This window comes from Lissotriton helveticus, chromosome 11, assembly GCF_964261635.1.
Source record: "Lissotriton helveticus chromosome 11, aLisHel1.1, whole genome shotgun sequence".
Classification (NCBI taxonomy): Eukaryota; Metazoa; Chordata; class Amphibia; order Caudata; family Salamandridae; genus Lissotriton; species Lissotriton helveticus.
In genome coordinates this window covers 154,062,212-154,083,145 of record NC_136072.1, presented here as the reverse complement: position 1 = coordinate 154,083,145, position 20,934 = coordinate 154,062,212, and the positions used below count along the sequence as shown (strand labels likewise).

General features: G+C 43.6%; 1 protein-coding gene across 2 annotated transcripts in view; it reads left to right on the top strand.

The window, feature by feature from the left end:
• GOLIM4 (golgi integral membrane protein 4) overlaps positions 1 to 20,934 on the top strand; it is a 327,568-nt gene that overhangs the window by 290,781 nt on the left and 15,853 nt on the right. For both annotated transcript variants that reach the window (XM_078665887.1, XM_078665888.1), the window contains 3 exons: positions 11,015 to 11,182; positions 14,947 to 15,015; positions 15,954 to 16,034. In XM_078665887.1, coding sequence (XP_078522013.1) covers positions 11,015 to 11,182; positions 14,947 to 15,015; positions 15,954 to 16,034 — 318 coding nt within the window. The remainder of the gene's footprint in view (positions 1 to 11,014; positions 11,183 to 14,946; positions 15,016 to 15,953; positions 16,035 to 20,934) is intronic.

Genomic DNA, 20,934 nt, shown 5'->3' with positions numbered 1-20,934 from the left:
CACCATCAATCTGACCAATTCCCACCCTCAACCCTTTCATGTACAGCCTTTCCTTGGTGCAGTCCTAGATGCACAGGTAAAAAGAGCTTAACCCAAATCAGCCAGAGTATAAGCCTCTTTTTCAGCTATAGCGATAGGTAACAGAAGTGGTTGCGGAGCTCATCTCAAACATCTTACTGTTCAGGGTCCGAGGTCCCCTACCCCGCAACTTCTTCATATCAGTCACCTATAGTTGCTTGCAATCCAGCTTGCTCTCCGTGATTCTCTCCCCATCATTCAGAACAAGACATCCTGATACACACTGACAACCAAACTGCTGTGTTCTACCTTTCAGAAACAAGAGGACACACATTTACCACAGTTGTTCAGTGTAGCCTAGAGGATCTGGTGGTGCGCAATACACCACAGAATACCCCTATTCAAACAGCATAATTTCCTGGGGTGGTCAGTGAGATAGCGGACCGGCACAGCTGGACGCATCAACAAGTACACAACCCCCCGATCCAACTCCTATACTTTAATCACTGGGGGCTCTCACCAATTGATTTGTTCACCAACATAGAAAACTCAAACCACCCACGCTTCGCCGCCAGGCTACCACACCCACAGTCGATCGGCAATGCAATATGGATGAGTTGGTCAGGGATAGTTGCCTATACTTTTCCACCTCTCCCACTCCTACTGTTCATGGTGAGGCGACTGAGACAAACATTCCTCATGCTCATTCTAGTGGCACTAACCTGGGCACACCAGCCATGGTATACCACACTGCTATAATAACTCTCTAAGTTGCACATGAGAAGCTCCCCAGCAAGCCAGAACTTCTTACACCAAACCACAGCACTCTCAGGCATCCCCCCCCCCTCAGGAACTTGGCCTTGCAATCTGGCTCCTGAGGTCTTAGAATTTGGTTACCACAACCTGCTAGAAGAGTATAAAGAGGAGTGCAGACCTAACACAAGGGTCTGTTACACAGCCAGATGGAAGAATGATATACACTGCTGCCTGCAAAACATTAATCCCCTCACAGCACCGGTTCAGGATACTGTTTGTTACCTTCTGCACCTGCAGAAATCAGGCCTAACCTATACATTGATCAGATTACACTTGGCTATCATAGCTGCCTACCTACAGAACAGGCAATTTTCTTATTCAAAATACCTGTATTTATAGGTTCTCTGAAAACCCTTTAAAGAATTATTCCACCCAGGACACCCCCCTACCCTGGTTTGCATCTTAAGCATTGTACTCACGGGTCCTCCTTTTGAACTCCTTCACTCTTGCCCACTGCAATTCCTTTTTTGGAATGCAGCTTTCCTTGTGGCCATCATTCCCTTAAGACGAGTCCGTGAAATACACCCTCTCACTTTAGAAGAGACATTTTCCAGGTACACCAAGATAGTTTGGTCCTCCGAACGAATCCAAAAATCCTTTTGAAGGTGGTCTCTAGTTTCTACCTTAAGCAGGTGATTGAACTGCCAGTCTTCTTCCCACATCAACAATCTGTAGCACAACGAGCTCTGCATACTCTTGATGTCAAAAGAGCACTCATGTACTAAATCGATAGAACAAAACCATTTTGTAAGACCCAACAACGGTCTGTGTCCTACTCCAAGCCTCACTAGGGAAGTGCTCTTTCCAAAGCAGGCGTAGCTTGTTTGTTAGTCAAATACATACAAACTTGTAATGCCAAAACTAAGAGAACACTTCTCGCCCTCTTTGACCTCATTCCACTCGTAAAAGGGCTTCTTGGCTTTCTTGAGTAACATAACATTAACTGACATCTGTAAAGCAGCTATTCTGTCTACCCCACATGCCTCCAATAAACATTACTGTATGGATATTCTGGCCAGACAGCAAGCTAGAGTTGGCCAGGCTGTCCTACATACACGTTTCCAGTCTTCTGCATCATTCTCTGATTAAGTCACGGCTTTTAGGAGAACTGCTTTGCAGTCAATGCATAGCATGTGTATCTACAGCTACAAGATATGAACAGAAAATGTTACACACCCTGTAAGCATCTGTTTGTGGCATGTAGTCATGTATATTCCCATGCACCCACCCTTGTTGCCTGAGACAGTTGCAGCGTCTATTCTTTTACTATGCTTTTGTTCTTTGCTTTGCATGGTCATTTTTTTTGTATGCTCCATCTTCAGTCTCGCCCTTCGTTCAGAAAAAAACAATCTAACAATGGAGCTGATGCCCATGAGCAATACCACTAGATGTGACCGAAAAGACTTCCTTCGAAGAAAAACAAGTTGTACATGTCTTAGCCCAACACTAGATGGCAGAAGTATGCAGAGTATCGGAATCTACAGTACTAAATGCCACAAACAGATGCTTACAGAGTAGTAACATTTTCCTTTCCAGCGTTTTATTTGGATAAAATTATGTGGCTAAAATCGAGGTCACGCCAGTTAATAGCAAACTTCTTAACATTCTGCATTCACACATCTTCCAAGAAAAACAGTACCCACATGTGAGTGGGCCTTATCAATATGATAGGCTCTAGTCTAGACCAAACTGTAACCACATAAAAACTGTATTAATGCTACTTTGACCAACCCGTCTAGCACAACAGGTTCACCCACAAATGTGGGGTCATGTTTTCCTCGAAAGAAGTTTGGGATTGCAGGTTGATGTTGGCTGCAGGGTCAGAAAGTTTCTGTCACATAAATATGTGGAAATTAAGTTTTACACCCATCCCTGGGCATTCGTGGGAAAACAAAGAGGTGGAGTGCAACACTAGTTTTCAGAAATGTGAAGGGTTGATAGCTTTTCCAGGATGCAGCAGACTGTGGGACAAATATTGGAGCCAATCTTCATGGAAAGGCATGATATTTTATTTTTTTAGGAATTGTTTTGACACTGTCATGCTATTCTGGGTATAAAAACGTTCTGAGATGCACAGGCCACACCACCCAGAATTAACTGGGCCTCTAGTTTTCAGAAATGCTTCCAGTGGTGCTGGTCTACACAAGGCTCAAACACTGTAGCAGTGCTGTGTAGGTAGCACAAAGTACTCAACACCCTTAAATTATGTTTTCTTCATCTGAAGCATTGTCTTGTTCTCAATAAAAAAATGAAAGATTTATTCAGAAATTCTGCTGCCCTCCACACCCAAGCAATGCTGCAACATGACAAGTTTTCTTTGTGTCACAAAAGGATCACCTCCTTCAAACTACGTTTCTAATCATTTCTGCCAGTCCTCCGACATTGTTGATGGTACACCTGGACTTAGCTAAAACATATGGGGCTCTGCCACGGCTTGCATAGCCATTGTCACTGTGGTAATAGAACTACAAAAATATACAATGTAAATAATAAACAGTAAGTAGCAGTTTTGAAAAATAAAATAGATAAAGTAGCCACTGTTGGCAGTGCAGTCTCCAGAGGGTAATAGAATAATGAAAGTATTCATCAAAGTTCTGGCAGTGTCAGAATCCACGGTCACTACATGGATTAAATAGCCCTGCAATGTCGATGACAGACTCTCCTGTACATGCAGGATCATCTGTTTACATGCACAGTAATTTCAGGTTGGCACATAAATCCTACAGGCAACACTGCATAGCCCTTTGTTGAATGAGGCAGTCTCATGCATAATACTGCTTTTTCATAGAAGGCTCTAGTAGTCCCTTTTCAGCGTCTATACTCATCTCCCCACCTGGCTCATCAGAAGGATGTACTCTAAGTACAGCCGCTCCTAAAAAATTGTCAGACCATATGCGACTGTACAAGTGCAATGCTGCAGTGAGCACCTGAGCGTGGACAAGTAATGCAGTGCCAAGTGGGCCGCCAGCAATTACACGATTCAGAAAAGGGGGTGGTGATGAACAGAGTGTCTGAATTAAGCAGACCACTCTTACCCAGTCCAAAGATCAGGGCTTGATCCATCACCGTTATTTAGCTCACTGCCCCATCCCAGCTCAGAACCTGGCTATATGCAAATTAGTCTGTCCCTGGCCCAGTGCATCATGGGAACAGGGCAGACCAAACTACCAAGCCAATTCTTCACCAGAAAGGAGACAAGCTACCGGGGACCGGTTTCTGGCATTTCAGCCTCGTCGGCCCGGCTTGCTTGAATCCTGATGGAGCAGTGAGAAAGGGACTCATGTCTGAGTATACCCTGCCACACCTGTAGTGGCCAAAAACGATTCAGAAAAGGGGGTGGTGATGAACAGAGTGTCTGAATTAAGCAGACCACTCTTACCCAGTCCAAAGATCAGGGCTTGATCCATCACCGTTATTTAGCTCACTGCCCCATCCCAGCTCAGAACCTGGCTATATGCAAATTAGTCTGTCCCTGGCCCAGTGCATCATGGGAACAGGGCAGACCAAACTACCAAGCCAATTCTTCACCAGAAAGGAGACAAGCTACGGGGACCGGTTTCTGGCATTTCAGCCTCGTCGGCCCGGCTTGCTTGAATCCTGATGGAGCAGTGAGCAAGGGACTCATGTCTGAGTATACCCTGCCACACCTGTAGTGGCCAAAAACGATTCAGAAAAGGGGGTGGTGATGAACAGAGTGTCTGAATTAAGCAGACCACTCTTACCCAGTCCAAAGATCAGGGCTTGATCCATCACCGTTATTTAGCTCACTGTCCCATCCCAGCTCAGAACCTGGCTATATGCAAATTAGTCTGTCCCTGGCCCAGTGCATCATGGGAACAGGGCAGACCAAACTACCAAGCCAATTCTTCACCAGAAAGGAGACAAGCTACCGGGGACCGGTTTCTGGCATTTCAGCCTCGTCGGCCCGGCTTGCTTGAATCCTGATGGAGCAGTGAGCAAGGGACTCATGTCCGAGTATACCCTGGCACACCTGTAGTGGCCAAAAACGATTCAGAAAAGGGGGTGGTGATGAACAGAGTGTCTGAATTAAGCAGACCACTCTTACCCAGTCCAAAGATCAGGGCTTGATCCATCACCGTTATTTAGCTCACTGCCCCATCCCAGCTCAGAACCTGGCTATATGCAAATTAGTCTGTCCCTGGCCCAGTGCATCATGGGAACAGGGCAGACCAAACTACCAAGCCAATTCTTCACCAGAAAGGAGACAAGCTACCGGGGACCGGTTTCTGGCATTTCAGCCTCGTCGGCCCGGCTTGCTTGAATCCTGATGGAGCAGTGAGCAAGGGACTCATGTCTGAGTATACCCTTCCACACCTGTAGTGGCCAAAAACGATTCAGAAAAGGGGGTGGTGATGAACAGAGTGTCTGAATTAAGCAGACCACTCTTACCCACTCCAAAGATCAGGGCTTGATCCATCACTGTTATTTAGCTCACTGCCCCATCCCAGCTCAGAATCTGGCTATATGCAAATTAGTCTGTCCCTGGCCCAGTGCATCATGGGAACAGGGCAGACCAAACTACCAAGCCAATTCTTCACCAGAAAGGAGACAAGCTACCGGGGACCGGTTTCTGGCATTTCAGCCTCGTCGGCCCGGCTTGCTTGAATCCTGATGGAGCAGTGAGCAAGGGACTCATGTCTCGGAAGCTTGTTTCCTTCCCAGTATAAGAATTGGCTTGGTAGTTTGGTTTGCCCTGTTCCCATCATGCACTGAGACAGGAACAGACTAATTTGCATGTAGCCAGGTTCTGAGCTGGGATGGTGCAGTGAGCTAAAAAACGGTGATGGATCAAGCCCTGATCTTTGGACTGGGTAAGAGTGGTCTGCTTAATTCAGACACTCTGTTCATCACCACCCCCTTTTCTGAATCGCCAGCAATTACACAGCAGGCAAATGAGGAAAAAGGCCTCACACTTTGAGGGTCTGTGAGTGGAGTGCTCAGGTGCCAGTGGGTACCATAACTACCTTAAGGTATCCAAAACCATCAAGCTCGAAAAATAAAGCTTACGTGGCATACACCGCTGAATGCAGAAAGGAGGCAATGCCTTTTTGTTATTTAACCCTCACACACCCTATTGGTGTAATGCTTCATCATCGAGTCCACCCGACTCCTAAAGGTCAGGGTGGGTTTGACTGTATTTCGGGGAGTGCTTAGGAGATGTAGGCCAGGGGGTCAAAAGATAAAAGTCCTACTCGGTTCCCCAGGTATCCCTTTATTCACCGGGACATAGCGGATATTAAAATATGTAAAAATGCGTGTCTTTTTGGGGGCGATGGTCCTATGACACTAAGATCCTGCCAACATGTTTCAGCCCTTTTAAATGACCTGCTCGGTCATGGGCTTTCTTCAGGGCAAAACAAAAATTCCCTCCCTGGATTTAGTTAAGGATTTTTCCTATGTATTTTTATGTTGAAGGAGCAGATAGCTGTCCCTTTGTGAAGGAATGGAGGGTATACTTCTCTCTCCATCTGAGATGTACGTAAAAATTCTGCCCAATTTGAGTGGAATAATAGTTTCTCACGGATGGCGGAAAAGGGGATGCCTTGTAGTCAAACGTACTCCAAAGGTCCTACCCCTCTGACAACCTGTTCGTCTCTAGGGGATACGCAAACTCTTCCTTATGTCTTTTAGCGTGCCCTTCGTCTTCACTTCTCACCCCTGTCCTGATTAGGAGTTGCATTGTGCATAGGTGCTAAAATTACCGGTTCCAGAATTACTGAATCCAGCCAGTAATTGTATGATGGCATGGTGCAATGCGAGTTTTATCATGGGAATGGGCAACAGCCATGAACAACCATGAATTGCAAGTTCTAAATCCACAGGTTCATTTCAGATTCCTGTAAACCTTTTGCTTTTATTTACCACGTGTACCCAGCAGGTGGTAAATTGGTGTCAGGGGCAGCAAGGATTGCGTGGCCAGGGTTGGCGAGTGTCAGCTGGGTAAGCTGTGGCTCGGTAGGGGAGTCTACTCCAAGCTCCCCCTGTTCTATTGCAGATGGTCACCCAGGGGCCAGGCTGCACTTGCTCCTGTAGCCCTGCCCGAACTTGATTTTATTTCCAGCTAGCATTTCCAGATAGTAAGAAAAGGTCTGTTGTCCCCGCCTCCAATAATCCAGAGTCCAGGAACTTTGGACCACTTGTGTTCAGTTAGAGGATTGTTCCCGAAAGGATACTGCTATGATCATCTTGTAATTGGTCCAATACTGGTAAATGGCACACAGCAGCTGATTGGTCCACAGCCGAAAATGCATTTTGAATTGTGTTGTATTGTTGAAAAAAATGCTATCCCAGTAGAGCAAAAGCTGATTTAAAATGAGAAAAACATGACTGAAACAGCTGAGATTAATAGGAAAGTTGTACAGGTGGGCTTTTGAATGCTTGTTGCATGATTGTTGAAACTGTATTTTTCTACAAAGGAATGGTAAGCAGTTGTGCTGTTACTCAGACACAAAGTCAGTAAACATTTGTGAGTACAAAATACAGAGCATTAGTTTGTGGTTGCTCATGAAGATGCCTTAACATACCTCAGTGCCGCATAGGGAAAAGCTTCTCACAAAAGATGACTTGCTGAAATCCGAAGCGTGATTTATTTATTAGCATTTTTTTTCTATTCAGGACATTGCGGTTGGTGCTTAGTTACTGGCTTGTTTGCCTAATACGTTGGAAACAATTTAATTCCTTCAAACCTACATGTTTTGTATACATTTCTCTTGTGTGGGTGTATAGTAGTATCAAGATGAGAATCCAAGTGGTGCTAACAACATTCACAAATCTAATGGATTACTAGGTACTTGTGATGGTAATTGAACAGTGTACTTTCTGAGAAAATGTACCCAACAATAAATATTACAAAGTGCATTCCAACATGAGCCTGGAAGCCCACCTGCCCTCCTCACACGTAGGATTGCTACGCCCAACTCTGAACTCCATTCCATGAAACCCAAGCGCAACAGAGTGAGGTGGATCCTTCAAGAAAATGTGCTGTCCATAAACACTGGGTGTACAAGTCAAGAGGAACAGAGTGAATCAGTATTTACTCTAAATGCATTCCGCAGTATGTACACTGTACTTGGAAAAAGATGTCTGCCACACCCAATTGCTTTAGTAATGCATGTTGGAACACAAATGGACATTTCTTAGTATATGCCTAAAAACTGAGACTGTTGGCAAATGGAGGCAGATTTGAGATTGAGTAAATGTTAACTTTTATCTAAGTTACTGTTCATGCAATGTCTGCAGTCCCCCTCGCATAGTGCAGTACTAGGTGTTTAATGTTGCACATTGCAAAGTATTGTGTGTGCTTCAGATTAACCATTGTATCATGACCACGATTGACCGGACTGACAATGCTTAAACAACATTATTCTTAGTTTATGAGACAACATCTGTCTGTAGATGTGTTTGGCTTGAAGGGCTCGCCTGAAATCCCAATCCATAACTCGGCTAGCGAATGTGGTGAATTGTGTGAAATAGGGCTGGCAGGAGTCCTTCTGCCCCTGTGTGCGCAAAGGGAGCTTGCATTTGTCAGAGTCGAAAACCTAATGAATAAAGGTGTTGGTTGGGTGGTTCTCTTTTCTTTTAAGCATGCCTCTCCATCCCTGGATCTCAGAAGAGGGCAGAATTGTGAAATTTGAAAATAAAATAGGCACCTCTGAAGGACTAAGTGAGTGCCCCGCAGATTGCATCTCTCTGTCCAGACACACTATTGGATTACAAGTTGCGGTCAGTTTGCATTTGCTGGGAAGTTTGCCCAGTGTGGTGGTTTGCCGTAAATCACAGATGCAAATTTAATGCAATATTGGGGTGTGCACCCCTGGCCTGTGTGAATTCAAATGCAAATTGCAAGTAATTCCTCTTTGCAGAGGTGCAACATGTTATCAGGTGCAATTGTGCACCCAGTAATTACCACTCCCCACTGTAGCAGAAATGAGCTATTTTAGCAATGGGGTGCAGTAAATTGGTGTGTGTGCAATTTGCACTCGTGACTAGCAGCCCTCATGGAATCGTGCCCGATGAAGATATTTAAAGCATTGTATTGCCTGTTTACTATGGCCCTGTTAGGTCTCGCTACAGAAAACTTTAGCTGTATATTACGACACGGCCTGTTGGCATCTGCCGTGGTCCGTGCAGTTAACAGTGGTAGGGCGGTGGGGCTGGGGGCTTTCGAGGGGAAATTATTTATTTTTCCCTCAGCATTGTCCCTCGAAATACCCCTTACCCAACCCCACCGCTGTTACCTGCACGGGCCGCGGCTGGTTGGCATGGAAAAGAAAGAGTGGTAGAGTGTGTGCTTTGGGTCACTTCGCTTATGTGGTTATTCTAATTTGCCATTTCTTGGATGGGCCATGATCATGACCGTGGCATTTTTAGGATGGTTGTGCTTTCCATTTGTGTTCCCATTAGATCTTGGTGATGGGATCAAGTAGTCTATTAGTAAAACTGCAATTTGTAGCGTGAAAATGAGCCCTAACGTGTTCTTTAATGTATTCCCTTTGTTGGCATTCACTTGCTGACTTATGGCTCTTCCACTCGCTGTGTGAATGCCTAAACCTGTCAGATTATAAGGTCACAATGCTATCAACTAATCACACTTGCTGGTTCATTTGTTTTACTAGCTGTCGTGGTACCACACGCTTTGATATACACCGCTTTGTTAACAAAGTAAATGTGCATGACAGACTTTTATGAGACTATAAAAATGCTGACCCATTGTCACATTTATCTACTGTGAAATATTTACTTTGCTGTGTAAGTGTGGCATCGAAGTCCACTGACACTTCCTTGATCTTAAAGTTATTTATTGGCATCAGCCCTGGGGCACACTCACAGGTCTGGCACCACAGCATCAGGAGTTCCAATGTAAACCTAGATGGAACAAGATTACACTATTTTCTTGAAATCAATTCAAGTTTCAGTTGAGCACTATCATAGCAAACTTCAGCCTCGATTTCGTAATACTGTGCTTTGAATGTAGAGCTTAGTTCTGCTAATTGAGTGCGATCACCAAAGGGGTCCATATTAAATCTGTATAACTTTGATAAATAATAGTAGTTTTTATTATCCTGCAGGTCTGTATTTTTTATATATATTTCAAGCTGTGAATTGTAAACAATTTCCAGCCTCAGATATGACAAAGCACTTGTTAACAATGTTATAAAAAACAAACAATCTAGAAAATGTTCAAACTTTTCTTTTTCAGACAAAAAATGTTTAACCTTTTATCCATATCTGACTTGCAATGCCAACCTGCCATATGTGGCATACCTAATATACCATACCAGTCTACCCACCTTACCTACCAAATCTACCTACATTCTAATCCACTTTACCAAATCCACCATACATACCATAACTAACATACAATAAAGTCTGCCTATATCATATCTAACCTATCATACATTCCTGCAATGCCTAAGTACCATAACCATTTGCTTTCCATACCTACAATAACGTACCTATCCAGTTTACCTAATCTACCATAATAAAGCTACTTCCATCTCTATAGTGCCTATATGTTACTGCTGCCCTGAGGTGGCTGTTTTGCGCAAGAGGGCACGTTCGTTCTGTGGGATCTTTAATTATGGCTTAAGACGTGCACCTTGCTACAGAAAGCACGTGTCTAACTCAGTGATTCTAGTAATGGTCTGAGTGCTGCAGCCTGTGCTGGGAAAGTGCTGGATTGCAGCTTTTGAAGGGCATAAAAATATGAATGCAGTTACGTCAAAGATCCGTTGGTTTTGTCTCTGCTAGTTTTGTACTTCCAAGACAGTATATGCCCATTGCTATACACGCCCCTTATACATAGCTCTGTAATTTGAAACATTGGTGGACTGGTTGGCTGGCCACTGTCTGATAATTGAGGGACCAAAAGTTGAGTTCCATATAGTCAGCCCCAAACTGGTTCTTCACCACTAAAACAAGCTTCCTCCTTGCTGCACATAGCCTGTGAGATCTCATTGGTCATTAATTGGGTTGTACAATACTAGTCTTTGAGATTGTTCCAGCTTGATGGCTTTATAGTATGATTATCGAAGGAAGCAATTTTGTTCTGATGGTGAGGACCTCAATGAATTGTGGACATCGGCCAGTTTGTTGTTTGTCCATTCAATTGGGAGGGCAGTCTGCTCAGCAGTAAACCTTTTCAATCTCTCGTCAACAGAAAGCAGCAGCGGAAGATGTTAATCCTGCAGATGATCCCAACAATCAAGGAGAGGATGAGTTTGAAGAAGCAGGACAAGATGGAGACGAGAATCAGTCTGAAAATAACGAGCAACAAAAGCAGTCCCCGCGGAAACCAGACACTCCAGAAGTGGAGGAACATTTAGTGGTAGGTACTGATTTCATGGGATAGTTGCTTTTATTCTCTGTTGAGCACAAGCGCAACTTTCTTTTTCATCAGATTCATGTTTTGATACAAATGCCTATGTTCTGTTACATGTGAAAATAAAATGAACTATCTGATTTTAAGCTAAATACCAGGCATGTTTGGGAAATGATTGGAAATTGACTACATAAACATGCTTTTCTGTACTATTTTCTGTCATTCAAGCCTTTCTCTATCTTTATCATGTCTAACACTTTGACGGGTTTCTACTCATCCTCAGTGTCTGTAATTTGCCCGTTCAAGGTTGCGGTGTGTTAACGCTCCAAGCTATCACAGTGTATCTGCTTCTCACCTCAGTCTTGTTGCCGTTGTTTTCTGGAATGATCATTCGATTGTATGATAAAGCAGATCACACATCTGACCTCCTCTTTAGGCTCAATTATCAGTTTTTATGCAGCACTGAAAGCTGAATCTTCCACTTATTACCTCTACATTTGCTGTGTTTATCAGCTTCTTCCTCTCCTTCTCTCATTCTCCCTGCACTACTAGTAATGTGGTGCTGTGGGCACTTGTCTTCTTTTTTACTGTTCTTCTTGGATACTATCTCAGTCATTCCTTTAATTACCGTTTGCTCCTAATTAGATTATCACTGTTTCTTTTTACCAATGTTTTGACTTGCCATGCTCCTGCCCTTTCTTTCTACTTTGCAAGGACCTGGCCGGTTAATCATTTTACTTCTTTGCTCTTCATGGCGACTTAAACCTTTATCTAAATTTTACACATGCTTCAGCCTTTTGTCTTTACTGTGCTTAATAGTGACACCTTTTATTTGGGATCGTGGACTCCCACCTTGTTTATATCTTTACCTGTTCTTCCACATCCTCTGTCTGATTTCTCCACATTCCTGGGGTAGTCAAACATGTTTTCTGTCTTTTTTCCCCTTCTCCATCACTGTTTCCTATCTTTTGCCTCTTATACAACCACTTTCTCCACCAAGACGTCTTTTCATTACTGCTCCTACGTCTTCTATTTTGTTTTGTCTGTCGCCTGTAGTGTGTTTTCATTATGTTTTAACCATAGTTACATTTTGACTACTTTTCTGCTTCTCTACACTGCATTTATTCCCTCCTTCTATTTGTTCTTTGTTCGAAGTCCCCATCTTGGTGCTTACGCACGCCATTAACAGTCTCCTTATGAGTGGGAGATTATGGAAGATGTGGCACCTGTTCTCTCATCTTGCTCATCTGCCTTCTTGTTTCTCGTAGATTCTGGCTTAAATGTTGCTAAGCATAAGTACCTTTCTTCTTAATTATATTCTCACATCGCATACACCTAACTCTTTCTTTCTCCTTTATGCCCATCAGGTTTTGAGGCAGTTTTCACTTTTGAAATTTTTAACTCTGTTCTTCTTTTACCTCTAGCAACCCCTGGCCTTTTATTCCAATTGTTGCTCCTCCTCTACTAAGATTTTAATCGTACTTGTCCTTCTCTGAGGTTATCGCCTTCAAGCACTCTTGCTGTGCTCTGATCACCTTCCTGCCGCGCAGATTGATTTGCTGTACCTTCACTCTAGCACAGTCTTGCTCTGTTGGTTCCTCTGTTATCAACAAACCTTACTTGGCCCATCTTTCTCTTTTACTATTGGCCCAGGAGTGCATTGACCTTCTCATCCAGTCCGTTGACTCTTTTCACCAGGACCACTCTTCCACTCTCATTTGTGGTCTCTAAGTTTTTTAAACTAATTACGCTCCTATATGTTATTTGATTTACCGTTCCTAATCCACTTTATGCTGAATCCCATTATTTCTCTGCTTGCTCCAGATTACTGTAATGTACTCTCCCTTTCTGCAGCTTGTAGCTCTTCTAGCATTCACTCAATTGTCTTCTAAAGGGTCATCGTCTGTGTTCCTCATCAAATTCTTGAGGTTTTATGCGGTTGCGTTTTTTTTTCTCTCCACATTTTGCTGTATTTTGTACTATTTTATTATATCCAGTGCGTTGGCCCAGATATTCTCTATACATCCATTAAAAATTAAAATTGAGTTTAGAGACACGTGTAAGTGCTGTCCAAGGATTAATGCAGCCCATCAGTCATTTAGGTGCCTGCTTTGCCCACTGTAAATGGATGAATACCTGCATTCAGTGGCACTCCAAGGAAGATGGAAGTGGGTCAGATTTAGGGGAAGTACATAGTATGCATAACCTTTTTTCTCTTTTTAAAAAAAAGTACAATCGCCTGACTCTCCGACCTGACGCATAATAGTTCATAAATAACTAGCAATGCTATTAGTGTGTTTGTGTCATGTTCTGACCACTCAACTCATGTTGGGACAAACCTATCCTGTCAAACATATCACCATGCATAGTGCCATTGACTGCTATGCAGTCAGTAATTTATCAGGATACATCCACCGGATTTTACCAAATCGCCTCGCTGTTTCACTTTTGTGTGGTGTTAAAAGCATCAGTGGGTTTTATTCTGCTTCTTTCACCTTTGTGAGTGGAAACTCTAGTACCGCAATGGTCTTGGTTCTGGTAAGGACTTGCACACCTGAGCCTTTTTTAGGCAACTCCTTATTTCCTTAGTTCAGTTTTGTCATGGTTGCTATAGGGCCTACATTAGGATAGGGGACACCTCAGAACAGGAGTTATTTGTCTCCAGAATTAAGTTTATTATGTTACCCAGGATACCTTGAAGACCCAGGAAAGTCTGTGTTTTACTTTCTCCGTCCACCTTTAAAGACTTGTTCCAGAGTCTGATCCTGCATTTCTAGGTTGAAATGGCTGAGGCGTGATAGGTAGACCTTTTCATTTCAGTGTCTTGGACCATATTTGTGCTGCTTCTTGGGGAGCAGGCCTAGGGAGTGTTGGTCTGTAGAGAAGCCTGGTCAGTCTTTACCTTGCATTCAGAGGAGGCGTATACAGTTATCCTCATTTTTCTTGAGAAATAGTAGTTTACAACCCATTAAATATCCGCATCATATTTAGTTTTCTGTCTGGGGCCATCAAAACAACAGTGGAAGGAAGGACCATCTTCTGGGGTTGATAAGACTTGGATATGGGAGGTCCTGCTCACCTTCTCTAGGAAGTTGATTCCCTGCAATGCAACATTTACCTCTATCCATCTGCTTTCTTCTCATCTATATCACGGTTTGTAACTTCCCAGAAGGCAGGGGATTTGGTGCTAGAAGGAAACCTACCTATAAATAAATACATTAATTAATATGGTGCACACCAAGGCATAGTTTGCTATGTGTAAACGTGCTAATAAGGGATTTTGACTTTTATATAAGATGAATGCCAATTGTCCTGTAATCTAGACCTCTATTGCTCTACAGAAGGCCAGGTTTGTTGATTGGTAGACTCCTACGCTTTTATTGTCTGCATGGCCAGTGGGACTTACAGTCTGTTGGGTGGAATTCATCACTTTTCTGACCGGGTAATACAATATTCTTGAAAGTAGTTTGGGATTGGATGCTGACTGTAGTCTCTTGTCTGTTTCACAGTCTGATGTATCTCTGATTTCTACTATTTAAGTAGTTTGGTTACTGGTTGTATATAGAAGAAAGCTGGTGTAGACGTTTCGGTTTAACCATTTATTCTGTCCGGATTATAGCATGTCGCTCTCCATTAAATCATTAATTTCATCATTACGGTTGTTTGTGGACGTTTGGCAGCGCTGAGACTGTGATACTCAAAAATAATTGAGCTAAAAAAGTGAGATTTGTTATTTTTAGAAAATGTTCCAATGTTATGTTTTTATTCAGATGGCAGGAAATCCTGATCAACAAGAGGATAACCTTGACGAACAATATCAAGAAGAAGGTGAAGAAGAAGTAAGTTGAACACCCAATGTACACTGAGAAGTAATATTTGTAATCTCTGGAGTTAACGTAGTAAACTACACAGTTGATAGTTTGTATATGACCAATATTTAATACACACAAACACTCTCTCGGAGCGAACCGTAAGCCTAAGCTCTCCCGATGAAAGAAAACAAATGTTGAGGGAGCAAATTCGCCGATACAAATATAAATATATATATATATGTATAATATTTGTATCAGCATATTTGTTTCAAAGATACAGGAGTAATCGCCAAAAGGTGCTCCAAAACAACGGGGCAGTGCAGCTCAGATGTGGCTAAGGTGATTAATGGTGGAAACAGTCAACTCCTTGGTAGTACAATGTTGACCATACAGAGCTCCCATATTAAATGTGCTGCACATAAGTCCACAATAAATGACAGTTAACCGTTCAAGACGTTGACATTTCAACTCCCTGTAACCACTTTATCGCAGTCTTCATCAGGACCAACGAATGGTTGCAACACTGGTAATGAGTACACTATTCCTGCATAAGGTCCCATACTGTCAAGACTCCAAAAACATTTCAGAAAGGTTAACACCTATTCTAAAAGACACACACTGTCATGCAGTCTGTGTGTAGACCACTGTTCAGGCAGCAGTACGCGTGGTATCGTGTCTGTCGATGCAGTGCATCCTGACAGTGCGGGACCTCCCAAAACGGATCTCTGAGCATAATTTTCCATGGTTTGTAATAGTTAAATGTTCCCCTGTGGGCAGCCCAAGACAGTAACGTATTAGCTAGCAAGCTACATGGCTGGTTTGCTTGAAAATCAAACCACAGCAAATAGCTTGAGGCAGAGAAGATTAGGAAAAGCTATACCAAAAAAAACTACAAAAAAAACTACAAAGGTAAACGGAATATCATCATTGCATTTCAATATTTTTAAACATTATCCATTTTATAGGTACAGGAAGACGTAACAGAAGAGAAAAAAAGACAAGAGGAAATGAATGCAGAAGGGCCATATGGGGAAAATGATGAAAATGTGAGTATTCTGTCATATGTAAGCAAGTTGCTCCATCAACAAAGCAACAAACACGGGAAAGCCAGCTTTACAAGAGCAAGTAATGGGTGTAGATTTTCGATTCCATGATTACTGTCTGAAGTCTTCATCTTTTAGAAAAGACAGCTTACTTCCAAAATGTAAAAGGTTTGTGTCAGAACCCCTATCAGAGGACCATGGGTCATGCAGGGGTTATTGGACCCAACCATCGTGGTTGAGGACTTTTTCTCCTAATGTCCGGGGGCCCAACCTACTATGGATTCTGAGCAGCTGGGCCATGTATCCGTTCTGCACTTCACTCTCAGTGCTAGATGTGGACAAGCAGTCAAAGGCTCCCGCAGAGGGGGAAGTATGAATACAGATTAGTGAACACGAGAGCACGTAGCAGTGTCAATAAAACAATGGCCAGTCAAATACTTATTTTTATAATAAAAAGAAGTATTTTATTTCTCACTCAAAGCATTGAAAGAAATGTACAACATGGATAAAAATAAACACCTTATATTTGGCTTTCGGGGTTTTTGTGTTTCTCTGTTACATCAGCTTTTCGTAATGTGTTTGGAGTAATTCCACACTCATTGGTGGCCTCATCCTGGGAATACTCACTAGTAAGCCTTAACTCAGACTCTTAGAAAGTAGTCAAAAGTGTTTTGGTTCTGTAGCGAGTTACCCAGGGCCTGATAGGCTTGTAACCAATCTTACCCATTTCAGCAGTGAGGAAACATGTGGCATCTCAGCGGGTAACCCATCTGCAGACACTCGCAAAGGCTCCAGTCCTATTTGGAAAGTTGGCTGGACTTGGGAAGCGCAGCAGCACCCAGCAAATGTAGGCTCTCATTTGAACTTACGAAGTCGATACCAGCAGCAATCGGAGATGCTCCGGTTCTCCTTCTGCTTGGTAAGATCCATAGAGAGGAGGAGCTGGATTCCAGTGCTCCCAATCGGGGTCCGAGTGATGTAGCGATGCTCCCAAGGTGTCCTTCTCGGTTCATAGGGGCAGATCGGGTGCAGTTCCTTGTGACTTCACAGTTCCTCACAGCACTCTTGATGCCTGCAGCCCATCCTGGCATACAGAGTTCTCGCAACACTACATACCAAGTCTCCAGCCCTCACCACATGGTAGTCTGTACCAAGGCGACCCTAACTGGCATACGGAGTCACCGCTAAGGTTCTGCACAGACTTCGTGCCTTGTTATTTCTCAGTATTTTCTACAGCAGGCCCTCCTGGCATATGGGGTCGCTGTAATGATGCAGCACAGACTTTTAATCTGCCCTCGCAGAACTCTGCTTATGGCTATCATCAAGGAGGCCCTCTTCTGGCATACAGAGGTCACAAACTTGAATCCGCACCCAAGCAACAGCTGTTTTTTCACACTGGGACTCCTTGAGACAGAGCTCCTCACTGGATCTCACTCCTTCCAACGCTCTCCTCTTCTTCACAGGGCATACTGGTCTTGGCAAACAGGCAGGCAAATGTGGCTCTAGGCTCCAGAGCAGGTGTTTTTGGTTTCCCTGAGTGATGTCTCGTCACCCAGCAAGGAGACTAGCAGACATTGGCCCCCAGTCCTGGTCACAGGCAGGAGTCTTGTAGAGCTTCTTCTCGTCACACAGCCAGTCTGGCTGCTTGGCCGATGTCACATTTTGGGGGTCTCAACTTCCCCTTCCTACAGTCCATTTCTAGACACCAATGTGATGTAGGGTCTGGATATTTGAAGCTTAATGTTGGGGGTTCTACTTCATTTGAAGTGTACACTCCTCCTCTTCAAAAACTATCTGTTACAGCAGGGACGACTCCGAAGCAGATAGCCCAACAACACAGGTCATGTCAGTAATTAGGGTTTACACATGGATGTCGGCCACAATAATTGTGCATCAAACATTTCATTCTAGGCTCGTAGCCCTACTCTTAATGGTTCTCTTACCAGCCCCATCTCCTTCCGGATATGCGTCCAGGCCCCTGAAATCAAAGAACACCCTTTGAAGTATACAGGGAATGTTTCTCTCTCTCTCTCACTCTGTTCTGCTCACACGAATGTACGGGGGGCTGTGGGGGGGGGAGCCCAGTCAGGCAGAGGCTTCCTAAAATAGAATCTTGGGTTCTCCATGTAAGGTACCATCACAGGCACACTTGCATTCAGGGTAGGCGCACACAGTATCCAGTACTGTTACCTCCATGTTTTGTCCCACCTCAGGCACACATACCTTCAGCACACACATCCCTCTGTGCACACTGCTCACTACTGTAGCCTTTCTGTATTGTGCCATTAGGTGCCACTTGCAGTCACACACTCAAGTCATCACACACATTCACCATGTGCGTGCTGCACAACATTATACATCTTGCAGGCACACATACACCCAGTTCATGTATTCACCATGCACGCACTGGACAGCATTAAATCTCCCATGTAATGTACTTCTCACAGGGATATATACACCCTGTACATGTACTCCCCATGCATGCACTGCACAGCACTGCTATATACCTGTATTGTATCCTTCCCAGGCACCCATACATCCAGTGCAGATTCGCCATTCCTGCACTGCTTAGCACTTCATATCTAACTGATGTAAGCCAAGGTTGAGTTAAGCACACAGCAGCATAACTTTTAAAAATGATGAATGAGTCTGTAGTCTTCACTCCAGTGACACAGGTTAATAAGAACATGTTTACTCCTATTGATCGCTAAACGGTATGCTGCCACCATCGCGTTTGTGCTGCTTAACCCCTTCGACGCGCATGACAAAGCCAGCTCGTCATGGGCGTTACCTGCGCTACGCGCATGACGAGCTGACTTTGTCACGTAACGCGCGATTTTCAAAATCTCAGCGCGCAGCGGGAAAACCCGCTAGCGCGCATGCGGTTAACTCCTGGTTAAAGCAGAAGCCTTTCACCTCTGTGTGTAGCGCTTTGTGTGCCCCTTCTGGTCCCACAAGACAGCAATCTGTGAGATGGGCCTATGTCATGGTGCACATGCATGATCTGTGTTTACCTATGACATCAAAAATCAGCATTGGGTATCCAGGCAGCAGTACAGTTGGGCACTCAGGGCAGTGGTACAAGTCCTTTGCCATGCAGAGGACCTTTCCATCCCAACAATTTGTTTGCCCTTTTCTCAGCTCCTCATGTATCTACCAAGACAAAGGGACACTCTTTTTTTAAATCCTATTTTGGTTTTTATGCTTTGATATATTTTCTTATTTGCCTATTCCTTTTTCCTGCATTTCTGTTCTAATCCATAGGGAGTGAAGTAATCTGCTGGTTATTTTGATCTGAAAGGCCAGAACGTTCCCATGATGATCTGGAGACCGTGTTTTACATGTTAATCTGCAATGAGCAGCACTTGGGTTCAAGCTTTCTTCTCTTATGCTGATGCAAGAGATGCTCCAGTTAATAGAATTGGCAGTTCATCAGCTGATTGAAAGTCCAGTGGTTGTATTATTTAGTTTAGCTCCACCACATTGTCACATTACTGGAGGTGGCTGCTGTCTGGTATCACATCCCTGGCCAACTCAAATTTCACAAATGGTTGCAGATCCACTACCTCACATGTCCACCTATTGGGCACAGTTACTTGTGGTTCTTCCATTATTTATTTCCCCTCATTGTTAATCTTGCACCACCCCCATGCCAGGCCTTGCATCTTCTTTTCTGCGCTAAAACATTTTATTTGAAGAATATTTTGCTTTTCTTTATGGTGATGTAACTTTGCAGACAGCAGATTGCTTTGATGCAACAATGCAATAAGTTATACATGCTCAAAGAATGGTAGAACTACCGCATATAGCTGGCAAATATGCTTGAACACCATCTATTCGATACCGAATGCAAAGAAGAGACCTAGGCTTGCACCTCTGTGCAGAGAGTGCGTGTTGGGTTTCACTTTGAAATGATGGCCTCATCTATTCAGGCCTTGACCGGTTTCTCCATCAGACACAATCCTTTTTTTTTAATGCAGTGCTTGTTGGTGAACCTGCTCAATTCCTCGCATGTTCCATAGCAGAGTGTGCAAAGAACACTTATGCTAATCAGTCTGAGAGCTGGTGAGACACAACCTCTGCTTTCTTTCCCCACTTTACAACAGTTTTTCAGTTAAAGAGAGCTTTGTGTCCTAACTTTGTGTCCTTGTAGTTCCTTTCGGTTTCCAAAAACATGCCTTTGTGCCTGATGTTGCCTGGTCTCTTACTGGGACCAGAGACACTAGACTCAGTGGTACATATTGCTGCCAGTACGGACTGCTTCGCATTAATAGGTTGGCTCTGAAATTATTACTACAGCTGAAAGCCCTGTTCTGCCTAGTGAGTCAGAAGAGGTGGTTTTCTGTGCTCAACACCATCAATTGGATTTTATAAAACGAAAAATCAGAGGCTCGTCTACCTTTTTTGTTTTTTTTAGAGTCTTTTGGCTGCCTCCTGCTCTAGGCTAGGGCATTTAGCTGTACACTACTCACATTCTGGCAGTCCAGAAAATGTATGTTGATGAGTTGAGCTGGCAGTCTTATGTCCTGCATGAGCTGAAGCCTTAAGACCTTGGCCTATGCTCTTTCTTAACTTTTGTTTCTCTCTTCCACATTGGCCAGAATGTGCGATCTTTGTTTCCTTGATGGGAAGAAAACTTTACATGTTGGGGACCACATACTTCCTGCAGTCCTCTGGCTTATTCTTTCATCTCTATCCCCCATCCATCCGAAGGTTCTGTTGAAAGTCATGGAGTAATTCTTCTGCCTGCACTTTCTCGTGCATAACCAAGGGATGCCCATCTCCCCCAGCAGCTGCTAAGCCTGGTAGCATTCTACCTGAGGCTCTAGTTTTTGCCTTTTATTTTGGAAAAAAAATTAAAAAAAATACTCCTCTCCTCCAAGAGGCCAGAATGTTGTCATCT